The 13816-nt window shown below is 48.5% G+C and overlaps 1 protein-coding gene across 1 annotated transcript in view; it reads right to left on the bottom strand.

Moving 5' to 3' along the window:
- TENM4 (teneurin transmembrane protein 4) overlaps positions 1–13816 on the bottom strand; it is a 753030-nt gene that overhangs the window by 91455 nt on the left and 647759 nt on the right. Inside the window, exon 19 of the mRNA XM_082749583.1 lies at positions 3807–4023. Coding sequence (XP_082605709.1) covers positions 3807–4023 — 217 coding nt within the window. The remainder of the gene's footprint in view (positions 1–3806; positions 4024–13816) is intronic.

Here is a 13816-nt window from a genome sequence, read left to right as displayed (position 1 = left end):
AGCAAACATTATTACCTCGCTTTTACAGATGGGGAAATTCAAGCTCAGAGAGGTTAAGGACTTTTCCCAAGGTCACACAGCTAGAACGTGGATGCAAAAGACTTAAAATTCAGTTGTCTGAGATGAATAAAGAAGAGGTGGCATGCATACACACACACACACACACACACACACACACACACGACTACTACTTCACCATCAAAAAATGACATCTTGCCATTTGCAACGACAAAGATGGAACTAGAGGGTATTAACGCTAAATGAAAGAAGTCAATCAAAGAAAGACAAATACCCTATGATCTTGCTCATATGTGGAATATAAGAAACAGCTCAGAGGACCATAGGGGAAGGGAAGGGAAAAATAAAACAAGATGAAATCAGAGAGGGAGAGAAACCATAAGAGACTCTTAACCAAAGGAAACAAACAGGGTTGCTGGAGTGGAGGGGCATGGGGGGACAGAGTAACTGGGTGACGGGCATGAAGGAGGACACGTGATGTAACAGCACTGGATGTTATACACAGCTGATGAATCACTGACCTCTACCCCCGAAACTAATAATACATTATATGTTAACTAACTGAATTTAAATCAAATAAACTAAACTAAACTAAAATAAATCCAGTTGTCTGATTCCAAAGGCTGTGTTCTTTTCACTAGGCCATGCCGCTGCCATAAAAGCAACCACTTACTGACCACCTAAGTATGAAGCCCTGTGCTAGATGCTTTATTTCAGATAACCCTTTCAATGGCATTTGTGAAATAGCATTACAGCCCATTTGTAATCGGAGGCCCACACACGAGAGTTAAATCATTTCCTCTGACATCACACGGAGATGACAGGAGGTAAAGCCAAGATTCAGACTCTGGGCTCTTTCCACGAAGCCACATTCTGTCATATGAGAGGAAGGAAAGCCACAACCCAAACCTGGCAAGGGGTTCTACTTTACCCCAACTATGCAAGTAAGCATGCTCTGAGGGCCCAGATCAAGACAACGGATACCCGATGGGTGTCCAATGACAAAAGCATTTGATGCCTCATGTTTCCAGGTTTCTTGTCACTTGGGCTTTTTTTTTTTTTCATAAAATTCTGTTTGGAAATACTGAGTAGTGACAGACTGCTGTTTCTTCTGAATCTAGACGAGCGAGGAGCAGGGGCCTAATGGTTTGGGCACATATTAGGTGAAAGGAATTTTTACAGTAACATCTCGAAGCTTCTGTTATACATTTATCTGGAGACTGAATACCATATTCCAGGCCTTGCCCTAAGTGTGATAGGTCTGGAGAGATGAACGGTCTCTGCTTTCAAAGCATCTGTAGTTTAATTGAGGGTGACAGGTACATAAACAATGATCTGGGAGCCGACTTCTCCTGCCTCTGCTACTCATCTGTAATATGATTTTTAGCAGATGATTTAACTTCCCTGGACCCTGAATCTTCAGGATAAAATTAAGTAAAATAGATAATGTATCTATCCATCCTTCCTCCCTCCCTCTCTCTCTTTCTCCCTCTTTGCTTCCATTTCTTCATTGTTCAAGGCAACATGTATGGGTATTTGGTTGAACATCTACTAAGTGCTAAAATGAGTAGGATGCAGTCCTTTTTTGGAGAACTCAGTTTAGAGGATTGGAGACATTTATATGTGTGTCATATTAAGCCACCTGCCCAGAGCCATGTATCCGGTAGTGGCAGAGCTGGGATTGGAAACACAAGTAGGCCTGACTCTGAGGCCTCTACTCTTCCCTTTTGCCAAGAGGTCCATTTCTCCTGGTATGGATTTCTCAAGCTCCCTGCAAGTCAGACCTGCTGGAGCTACAGTACTGAAAGCCTGCGTGGGTCCCCCAGGGATCTGTGGCATGTAAGCAGCAGCCTTTGGTGGGTCACCAGAAGACACGCAGGGGATGTGGTCCTCGCTGGCACCGATCAGGATGGCACGGTAAGGGCCCTCCTTAGGCAGAAACACCACCAGCATCCAACCAGCCAGAACCCTGATCAGATCCCATAATGGGCCCAATAAAGAAAGGCTGAGTAAGGAATATTCCCCTTGGTGGGAATAATATGCTTATCCCTGGTTGATTAAAAGAACATATGCCACAGGAAGGCCCACAAGCATTCAGAGCAAGTTACACAATTGAATAAAAGAGCAGGAAGCTTCCTACCCAGCGACATTTAACCTCTGAGGTTCTCAAGATTCTTGAGGTGAGTTGGATGATTTGGACTACGATGCACTTTCACCTCTAAAAAATGTTAAAGTTTGAAGGCTTTTCCTCACTCCTGTTACGCCCCTCCTGATGGGCTCGGAGCACTCCCCCCATTTCACTTTGCCTGTCCCATCCCTGATCCTTGTGGGGAGGGACCGGGGCAATGGGAGACATGTGCTCTGGACCCCACAGTCCTGTGTTGTGAAGCCCAGAACCCAGGCTCCATCCCGTCCCAGCAGGGAGGCCTTCTTCTTGGATTCTGGGATATGCTTTGTCGATGACAACCCCACCTCCCGGGCTGGCTCCTTCTGAGGGCCCTGCCCTTCTCCCCTCACACATTCTCCCAGAATAAACTGTTGTGTGCTCCTGGTTTCCACTCCTGCTTGCTTGTTGAAGTCTCCCAAATCAACATCTCCCACCTCCATGTAAGCTCCAGAATTGCTTATGAACCACAGACTCTCCCTTCTGTGCCCTTACCAAGAGTGGGGAGGTCATCCCCTTGCTCCCAAACGCGCTGCTGCTCTCAGATCCTCAAGCTGGTGAAGGCAACACAGTCTCCCAAGGTATTTGAGTGACAGACTCTCCTGCATTCCTCAGGCTCAGGTGATGCCTAAGCCCTGCTCATCACCCCCTTTAAGTAGAACTTGAGGATGGCCTTCACCTTTCCCACCCCTCACCACTACCCCATTGTCCCCGCGGCGCATGGAAGTCATGAGCACAGAAGAGATGAAATCTGTGACCACTGAACTGACTGTGCTGACTTTTAGAGAAAGGTCTGCATGTAAGAGGCAGCCCTATAAGGGAAGGCATTCAAGAGGCATGATTACCCATCATTCCTGGATTCTGTGCTTGGTTCACGTGCCCCTGGTCTTTGCATAAGCTCTTCCCTCTCCTGGGAACACCCTCCCCTCCCTGGCCGAGTCAACCATCTTTCATCTCTAAGACTCTGCTTTTAAGTCAGGTCTTCCCCTCCCAGGAGCACCTCCTGGAGGATGGTCCCAGAGTGCCCTGAGGGCACAGTTCTGCTTGATCACCCTGGAGGTCTTTTTTGACCCTTAGTGGACTATTCAGCTCCATGATTCCAGCATAGCACCTGGCACAGAATGGACCTCAGTAAACAGCTGTCCAGTGGGTGACAGATACAACCAAACACTTGTGAAAGAATGCATGGGCTGACGGCCTGAGTGGGGGCAGCCACTGCACCCCACCCCCCACCCCCACCATCTTCTGGACATCAGCTCTGAGGGTGAACAGTGCTAAAGTGTTTCCACTCGTCTGGAGACTGCAGAGTCAGTAACAGCTGACTGCAAAGAGGGTATTGATCCAAGATTCCCCTTGGACCTTTGATTTCTCACTCTCTCCATCTATCACCTAGCGGGAACAACACAACTTGTCTCATTAAAATTCCAAATGCCTGGGATAGCAGTTTTCTAAGGGTGGGCACCTGAGGCTGCTTCTCTGCATCCTGTGACATTCCATCCAGAGCCTTCAATACCCGCCCTCCTGGCTTCCCCCTACCCCCACCCCCACTGCCCCAAAGGTGGCCCGAGCTGATTCAGTTCTCCCGCAGAGAGCCACGGCCAGGGCCAGGGCGCAGGGGACTCACCCTCCGTCAAAGGGGTTCTCCCCAGGAATGATGTGCGTGCTGTCCCTGCCCACAAGGAACTTGATGCGGTCATAGAAGGAGTGCAGGTTCTGCTGGGACGCCGGGGCCTGTGTCTCCTGGATGATGTCCAGTGGATCAGGGGAGCCCAGGCACAGTGGGTTCACGTGGCAGAGGGGCTGGAGGCAGCAGTCAGGGTCCATGCAGTCCAGCAAGCCATCTGCAGGGATGACAGCATTGAAGTTCATACCACTACGGCCCACCAGCCGTGTCTCTCCACAATGCCTTCGTTCACGTCTCTATTTTCCACTCACTGAGACACTTGATTAAGGACGTGGCATGAGCCAAGGCCTTTGTGGGGAGATTGGGGCTTCAGATCTGCTCTCAGCCCACTCGTCTAGCTGGGGAGAAGGACAAGAACTTGTACAGGGGATGGGTGTTTCTGTTTCTTTTCAAAGAGACGGTGGGCATTCTATGAGGGCCCAGGGGTGGAAGAACACACTGGATATCTGAGCTGCTCAGTGTGGTGTGGTGGGAGCACCGTGAGGCTCAGGCTCACGTTCAGGTCCCAGAACTGCACCTAAGAACTCCCAGGGTCGAATGCCTGCTCTTATTCTCCGAGCCCCAGCCTCTTCCTCATCGACAGGTCTCTCTCGATCTGTGTCCGTGGGTTTACACTACAGATGTTGCGCAGCAGAGCATGGCACAGCCTGGCCAGATTCGGGGCCCCATCTACAAAGGCGGCCTCCCAAGCCCCCTTACTAGCTTCAGTTGTATTGTGGTGTCGGGTAATTGACGTCCCTGAAACCCAGTTTTTTTTTTTCTTAGTAAATTACAGAGGAAAAATCCCTCGTCTTTCTTGCCTACTTCTTCATGGCATTCAAGACTTGATGACTTCCTGGAGGGCAGCACAGCGTGAACAGAATGGATTTCAGGACCCAGACTGCCTGGGGTCAAATCCTGTCTCTGAAACTTAACCGCTACGTGACCTTAGGCAAGTTACATAAACCCTCTGGCCTGTGTCTTACGAGGGGATTATAAAAGTGTCATGTAAGTGTTAGTGACATAAATACCAAACATAGTACATGTCCCCAAATCTAGCAGAATGCTGGATACACAGTAAGCACTTCCTAAGGGGTAGTTTCCCTTCCTATCCCTGAGTCTACAATATGGCTCACCAAAGTGAAGGGCCATTTGTCCGTGGTCTGCTCACCTCCCATATTCATCTTGAGATGTGGAAGAAAGGCCTCCTCTGACCCCGGCACAGTCCTGCGCTCTAACTCAGGGCTCCTGTCCCAGCTCCCAGAAACACCCACTGATCGCTTAGCAAAGTCTCTGTCTTCTCCTGCGGACGGCGGGCTCCATCACACAGTCTCGTGCTACCCCTGTCAGACGTTGCTTAAACACATAATTACAGCCTGAGCTGTGGGTTATTTGCATTCTGCTATTGATGTTAGCATGACAGATTCAGCTGCCGCATCCATAACTCTGCAGAAATGCTCCATTATTCAATCCCAGTGAGCAGGGACGCTGACCATTAAATCAGCGAGTACAATTGAAGGGCTGTGAGAAGTCATGGCTAATTTGAAATTTTATTAGCTATTGCCTGCTCTTGTTTACCACCGAAGCAGACTCTGGAAGCCGGGCTTTTACCTCTTTATAAACACTCTGCTCTGTGGCATCTTGGAAGAACTGCTTTCTGTTCTCTAATCCTGGGGGCAGGTCAGCCAATAATTATTACTATTAATATTATATTAAATGATGATGATGATGATGAAGACCACAGACATTGTGCTAAATGCTTGACAAGGAATGCTTTCAAGGAATGTGTCATTGAATCTTCTCTGCTCTGTGAAGTAGCCACTGTTGTCAGCATCACCCTCATGTAATTATCTTATTTTTTTTTTTAAGATTTTTTTATTTTTTGGAGCGAAAGAGAGAATCTCAAGCAGATTCCCTGCTGAGTGTGGAGCCCGATGCAGGTCTCAGTCTCATGACCCTGGGAGCTTGACCGGAGCTGAAATCAAGAGTTGGACATTCAACTGACGGAGCCACCCAGGCGCCCCATCACCCTCACTTTAGAGAAGGAACTGGAGATTCAAAGTGGTAAAATAACTTGGTCAAGTTTGTGTAGTCCAGGGCTGACTTGGAATCTGAGCCCAGGTCTTTCTTAAATATGAAAGGGTCTTTGAGTCCTGAAGAGACTTTTGGGAACTATTTCTTAAGTGAAAAGCATGAATTTAGGAGTCTTGCTGAAATATCACTCTTCCGTGCCCTTCCAGCTCCCTGAGTGACCTCAATCACAGTACTTGCTCCCCGTCTCCTCACTCTACTGTAGATTTTCTCTGTCTCCTTCCCCAGACATGGAGCTCATTTTAGTATGCCTGTGTCTCCTTCTCTAGCTTCTGTCCCGGCTTCATCCTTGCTTCAGGAATCAGGCCTCCCCACACTCCTTTTATCTTTCCTTTTCTTTTTTTTTTTTTTTTTTTTTAAGATTTTATTTATTCATTTGACAGAGAGAGATCACAAGTAGGCAGAGAGGCAGGCAGAGAGAGAGAGGAGGAAGCAGGCTCCATGCTGAGCAGAGAGCCCCATGCAGATGTGGGGCTCGATCCCAGAACCCTGGTATCTTGACCTGAGCCTAAGGCAGAGGCTTTAACCCACTGAGCCACCCAGTTGAAAAACAAATGGTCCTTTCTTATGATCAGAGGCCCTTTGGGATCCAGTTGGCCGTTCTACTGGAAATGAAAGTCTCAGCAAGGCTGAGACTCAAGTCGGTTGACTTAGAAAATGTCCGTTTTTCGTTTGTATGCTCTTCCCACTGATAGACCCTTGTGACAAACAGAAAGACAAACAAAAAACACCAAGAAAATAGGGAGGATTTTTCTCTATTTCCTTAAAATTTTCAGTAAAACCCTTCTGAACTCGAAACCCCAACTTTTGGAAAAGAACATTCCCCCCACCCCAAGAAACATCCTTTTTTTCTTCTCTCTCTGTTGACATGGTGAAAGTGAAGGGGGTATAAGGAAATGGAGCGGGGGGCACTGAGGCTCCTGGAGGCTGGAGGGCGGCAATGCCAGACCCAGCAGTGACGGGCAAGGGGAAGCAGGGAGGAAGTGTCCAGTAGAGTCAGTCAGACCAGGGAGTAAAAAGAAAGATGGAAAAAAAAGGAGGCGGGGAGAAAAAAAAACAGACAAAAGATGCAGGTCTCTGGGGCACCAAATGAACATTTTCCAAAGGGCTTCAAGTTCTTGTGACCCCTGAGCTTGAAGCACCCGCCTCGGGCTAAAATGTTATATTGTGCACGTGCACGCAGGGCTGGTTTCTGCTAACATTTCCACTTCAGTGCTACTGACTTGGGATAAGGGCCATGCTGTTTCCTCCAGCCCCCTCCTCAGTCCTGCTCTGCTGTGGGGTGTCAAGCGACCTTGAGAACCAGGGAGTGGGGAACAGGAGAGAAAAAAAAAAAATCCAGGCTAGAAGCCTGAAGAGCCAGTTCCTCCACTGGCTGTATCACTTTCTCACTGTGAGACCTTGAGCACACCCCTTCCTATCCCTGAGACATCATTTGTTCATGCGAAACCAGGAGAGTGAGTTTTGCCAGTCCCTCAGCATTGCTGGTGGCTTCCTGGGCTGTAAAGAGTAAATGAGTCATTCAGTGAAGTTCTGGGGTCCTCCCCATTCCAATGGCCATTCCCCAGAGCCCCCTCTGCAGACAGGTGCTATGGCACAAGTATGGGACAGGTCCCCTGCCATCAGTCCCTGGTCCTGAGTAGCAGTGGCTTTATGCTCATTTTGTGATCCTAACAGCTACCATTGAGGAGTGGGACCCTGGTGGACTCCCTCCACGCTTATTGTTGGTGTCCTCCTCAGTTAGGCGGGGGTTCATGGGGCTGCCTCTGGGGTTACCTGACCTAACCTCCTGGCCTTTCTATGCTGTGGGCCCTTTCTATGCTGGTGGCGGGCCACCTGCAACTCCCTCAGAAAGCCAAGGGTGTGCATGAGAGTCCTACCGAAGGTGGTGGCTCAGCTAGCCTTCTTGGCTTTGCAGACGAGGACCCTGGAGCTTGGGTTCAGTGACCAACTCAGCATCATCCTGCAGTGAAGTGTGGCAGAGCTGGCAATTTGGTTTCTTTTCTTTCTGCAAGTCCAGCCATTAGGCACTATGCCAGAGTCTACATCTTTCTCTGTCCGTGCTTTGGGCATTCTAGCTCCTCCACAGAGGGCAGGAATGGACTTGTTGACCCGTCCCTTTGGAACCCATCGTGTGGACAGACAGGGAGAAGACCGTCATGCTTCTGGCACAACAGAGTGCTGGGGAAGAAAGAGATGGGGCCGTGGAAGCCGGAAGGTGGGAACCCAGCTTGGGCTGCAGGCTGGGTTGTGTCCTGGAGGATGGAATGCTTGAACTGGGACCAGAGGGGTGGACACGAGCCAGCTGAAAGGAGAACAAAGATGGGAGCAGGTGCGGGAAATTCACGGCCGAGCAAACTTCGTGTTGTAGTTGTTTGCATGGTCCTTATACTCACGGCTCCGCAGACAGCATGTGACATGTCCTCCTCTTTCTGCGGGCTTAGCTGCTGCCCCTGCTCCACAGCCCAGCCACCAACCTCATCATCTCTCTGTAACCACAGAGCGGCCTTACAGCAGCCAGGGAATAGCACCCAGGGAGGCCCTGGGGATGGGGCCTGGAATGGGCCTCCCTCCTCTGTACACATCTGGGAGAAGTTTTTGTCATTTGCTATAATAGACTTTGTGCCTTCTTTAAAAAGGCTTTCAAAATCTCTATCTGCCCCTTGCAACACAGGATTTTTAAAGGTCAATTTCTCTCTTGTCTCTTATCACAAGAAACGTGGTTTAGAGATAGTCTGAAGGGTGACCGAATTCTATGGCTTTATGGGAGCTCTCCGTTGTAGCAATGGGAGATGGGGAGGGGGAGGGAGGGCAGAGAGCTTTGTTCTCTGCTCTCCTGAAATTCCTCCTTCCAGGTGGCATCTATCAATGATCTGTATCGCAATCCACGATCGTTTTTCATGGGACCAACAGTGCCTGAAGAGATTATCACACCTTGAAGCTGCTTACAAATCCTTCATCCAAAGGGGTCTGGTTGTTTTAAGATTCCAGGGGACTTTATATTCTAGTTTCTTTCTTTGGACGCACCCATTCTGTTCTAATCCTAGCTTTCCTGCAGATCCACAGTGTGACGCTGGGCACATGACTTCAGCTCACTGAGCCTCAGTTTCCCTGCATGGAAATCTCTGTCCTGCATGTCTGTTTGTGAAGGGCTGGACATCACATCCACAGAGCACCCAGCATGGTGCCTGGCACCTGCGGATGCTCTCTAAACTACGGCTTCTACCTTCTTTTATGTACACTTGAATTATTTCCCTTCTAGCAAGGAGCGAGGGACAGTTTGGAATACGAATTTTAATCAAGAGATGAAAAAGGTCAAAATACACTATTATATGCAGAGACACATTGCGATCTGACGTGAAATAAGTAGTGTGTAAAATTTCATGAAGAGCATATTCCAATTTTTTAAATAATTATTTATATATGGATATGTGTATATACATTTATCTATCATAAATATGCTTCTGTGCTTCCAGGCAGTAAGGTGCAGGAGAACAGGAACTGACCTTTGCAGGTGAGGGACTTGAGGCTTAGAGAGGGAGCAAATGGGAGAGCCAGGGCTGAAATCCCGGCGGTCTGGGAAGAGATCCTGTACTTTTCATCGCTGGGCAGTGCTGCCTCTCGGGCACAGTGAGCCCACCTGCCATCCTCACAGCGTGACCCTGCACGGCAGGCATTCTTATTCTCACTTTACAGACCCTTCACATGTTGGGGCCACAGTTTCACCATCTCTAAAATGGGCAAGAAACGAACATGCTCCTTCAGAGTGTCTCTATGTCACAGCTGAGAAGATACATGTCAGCACTTCAGGAGGTTTTCACAGACCAAAGGACACGAAGGAGGCACATCTCCTTGTCAAGTGGTTCAGGGCCTCTCTACCTGCTGGCTTTGGTGGTCCCTCACTGGCCAGTGCTCTGGTGACATCTGGAGGCACGTAAGGGTGAGGGGAGCCCGGAGAGAGGATCAGCAGACTGGGGTGGGGGGTGTCACTGCATCATAGTCAGGATCTGTGTTCTGTTTTCAAATCTACACAATCACCATGAATGAAAACAAACAACGCTAAACCCAACTCAGCCATACTGTTAACTTTTTTCCTTTTTTGTCTCACAGTTTAAAAATACTGCAACAGCATTCTTCATGAAGCTTGAAATTCAGGTTTAATTTGGAAAGGACTGCTTTAGGCCTAGCAAAGTGGGAAAGAAGAGAAGCCACCAGTTTCCAGATAACTTGAAGAGCCAACGGTTGGGTTTTTGATGGAACCATGAGTCTGAGGTCCAGACACACTGAAAAGCTCTAATGTGGCCAGAACCTCACAGAGGATGGCAGTTTCTACCACCCCCCAGCTGTGCAGATTTCCTCCTCATACAGAAAGGGTAACACCACAGCCATCGAGTCTGCGGAGTGGATGCACAATTGCTTTGCAAACCGTAAAATAACACACGAGTTATCATTCTTAGCCTCTGTTTGGCTTTGGGAACTGTGGCCGCTCCTCTAAGTTTGAGGAAGTACTCGCAGTGCATTTCTAGGGGGAGGATGAACCACTGTCAGGTAGGAGAGCTCTGGGGACACAAAGGCATGTGGAACGGCTCAAGAGTCTTGGGTCCTAAGTTCAGGCCAAGGCACTGACGTTGTGTGTGACACTGATGTGTGTGATGTAACGTGCCCTTTCTACAACACGCAGGGGGTAGAAGGAGGGAGCCAGAGTCCCTGTTCTGTGTCTTTTCTAGTCCTGTTACTCGACATTCAACTCTGGTAATCCCTGCTCCAAGCTCCTGAGTTACATCAGCTAGTAAGAGTCCCCCAGCTAGACTCGAGCACTTTCCCCTGTCCCTGACTTCATCTGGGATTATGCTGCGTCTCAAATCATGGCTAAAATAAAAGCATTTATTCCATTCTGCCTCCACTAGATTTAGTTGTTAGGAGAGCAATTTCGTCCAAATGACTGTGGGCTTCCTGAGGGAGAAAGATCAGGCCATGTTCACTGGTTCTTTATATCTCCTCAGAAAGGAACATGGTGCCTTGTGGACAGGAGGAGCCTGGCCAATGTGTGCTTGACCGAACTGAAAACAGCCCAGTCCTAAATATGGCTCACCCCTGTGAGCCTGCCCCATTACTTCCTCCATGAAAACTAACCTTATTTGGCCAAGACACAGAGAAATAGGCCAGTGAAGATAGCCTTGCCCTTTCTAGTGCTTGGGACAGTCTCCTCTTTATGGTTGTTTCATCTGTGCTACCCTGCAAATCTGGGATCCTGTGCACCATCTCCTTGGCTCCCCCAATGGGTGGAGAGCCCGCTGAACTGAGAGGACCGTGGCTGAGACATTGCCTCATTTCAGAGTTAAGAGCCCCAGGCTTCCCTATTGATCTGGTCTCCCCCAGTGGTTGTCTTTCCAACCATGATGGCCCATGGATGTCTTCCTGGCTAGAGACTGGAAGCCTCACAGGACAGGGACCATATCATAGTTCCCAGTAGGATACTCAGGCATTTGATAATATTAGTTCAATGAGAGGATGCTCCTTCCCCATGGCAATTCTCCCCCTGCAATGCAACTGCAGGCTTCTTATCTCTCCTTCCAGACTGTGAACTGTACAAGGCACAGGGACTCTGTCTTATTTGTCTCAGGTCCCAGGACCCAGAACGGGGCCTGATGCAGAGCAGACATTCAGTTAATGTTTGTTGAGTGAGTCAACGAACTCAGGCTACAGTGCTATCACGTGGCTTTGCTGAGAGATATGGAAAAGTTCGTTCCAGTCTATAGAATGCTCCATAAAGGCAAGAGGTGTCATTTCCTGCAACTGAGGATTTTTTGATAGTTCTTTTCTAGTCCTTCCTGGTTCATCTATCACAATGGCCGGAGGAGACCCCATTTCCCCAGGGCCTGAATTAACCCTGTTTCTTAGGATGGGAGGCTCTTTCACCCACCAGAGCTGTGGGGCTCTGGGCTCCTGCATGCTCATGCCCTGTGTAACACTGGTGACTTCTAGCCCCGGGACAGCTGGCTGAAGGATGGCCAACAGGATACACATGTGTGCTTCACGTGAGGGAACAGGGAAACTTCTTCCAGAACCTATTCTTGTATGTGTGCCCTTTTCCCACATTTCTCAAGGCCACTCAGTTCTTTGGCTGCCCAGATGTTCAACAGCTGTTTGAGGGCTTTGGCCAAGACACTGCCTTCTTGACAGGGGAATGACTTCATGGTGCAACTCTTGTCCCCTTTCCTTCTAATTACATGAAGTGATTGTTGGTCACGAGAACTGCCTCTACAGGCAAAGTGAAGAAGGCTGAGGAGAGATGCAGATAATTTAGGCTGACATCTCTTTCCTATGAAGAACAAATATATTATACTTTTTCTTGCCTGAAGACAGGGATGCTTGGGACCCTAGCTGTGTCTTGCTCTGCTTTGCCCATGATGATCTCTCTGATCAGAAAATCCTTTCCTTTTTTTTAAAAATAATAATCTTTTAATTTTTTAAAAGATTATTTGTTTATTTGACAGGGATACAGAGACACACACCAAGAGAGGGAACACAAGCAGGGGGAGTGGGAGAAGCAGGCTTCTGGCCGAGCAGGGAGCCCGATATGGGGTTTGATCCCAGGACCCTGGGATCATGACCTGAACCAAAGGTAGATGCTTAATGACTGAGCCACCCAGGTACCCCAGAAAGCCCTTTCCTTTCCAAGAAATACCTGTCTACTCAAGTGTCACCTCCCTGGTGAATGTTTCCTTGCTCCCACACCAACCAATATATAAGTCTGCACAGAATTCACACTGTCCACTAGCCCTTCACCGTGGGTTTTTCCTTCCCCACCTGAATTCCTAGAGCACAGTGAGAAGATTTTGTTATCTTTGTGCCTGGCCTAGGACCTGGCCTCATAGGAGGAACTGTGGATATTTATGGAGTATAAGAATTAGTAGACTTGGTAGGGTTCATGTTGATGAAGGGGCATTTCAACCCTGCAAGGTCATAAGAGGAGAGCTTGGACCCACTGTTTCTGCCGAGCTACCAAGGCTCCATCCCACGAGCTCCTCGTGGACAACTATTCCACTGGGCCCAGACCCGGGCACATAGGCCTGATCACCTCCTGGAAGCAGGCAGCAGGTAGATGGACCAAAAGCCAGTTAGACCAAGCTCAGTGGTTTGAAGTAGCCCTTTCCAGGCTGCTGGAGATGATAGAAGGTAAATGAATTAGAATAATCACAATAAACACTTGTGGCCTTTTAATCCATATGGCACTCTGAGATCACAGAGTCATTCTAAGTAGAAAATTCCCAGAGGTTGGGGTGCTGAGTAGGTGGCCTGCTGATTTCCTACTCTGTGCCGTACGCTTACCAAGTCCCTGAGCATCCATGATTAGGTGCTACATAAACACATTAGGACCAGGCCAGCTGTCATGCCATTGTTAGAAAGGAATGGTTGACGGTTTCAAATATTTTTCATTTCTCTATCTTTTTAATCTCTCCTACTAGCCTCCTGAGATTAGAAGAGTCAGGAAGAATCAATCTGTCTTCTAAGGGAGAGTGATAATATTTATTCAAGTAACACGACAGAAGAAAGAAGGCTAATGCTAGGGCCAATCTAAAGGCTGGAATGGTCGTCATGATCTCATTGCCCACTGCATGAATACAAAGTGTGAGGCCCAGAGACATTAAGTAACTTGCTTAGGATACACAGGGGATCGATAGGGATTGGAACCCTGGTCTCTTCTCTTCCAGCTGAGAAATATTCCACAAGACTAGGCTTCTCTTCCTTAGGGTCTGGACTGTGCAGCACTTGAAAAAAACCCAATTAACTGAGACCCATTCTAGGAAAAACCCCCAGGGTCAGAGGTTGTGGGGGGCAAAGGTGGCTTGGTGGGGATTACTACCAGAATCAGGGGA

The sequence above is a fragment of the Mustela nivalis genome (assembly GCF_964662115.1).
Source record: "Mustela nivalis genome assembly, chromosome: 9".
In the NCBI taxonomy this organism is placed as follows: Eukaryota; Metazoa; Chordata; class Mammalia; order Carnivora; family Mustelidae; genus Mustela; species Mustela nivalis.
This window is presented reverse-complemented; position numbering and strand designations above follow the sequence as displayed.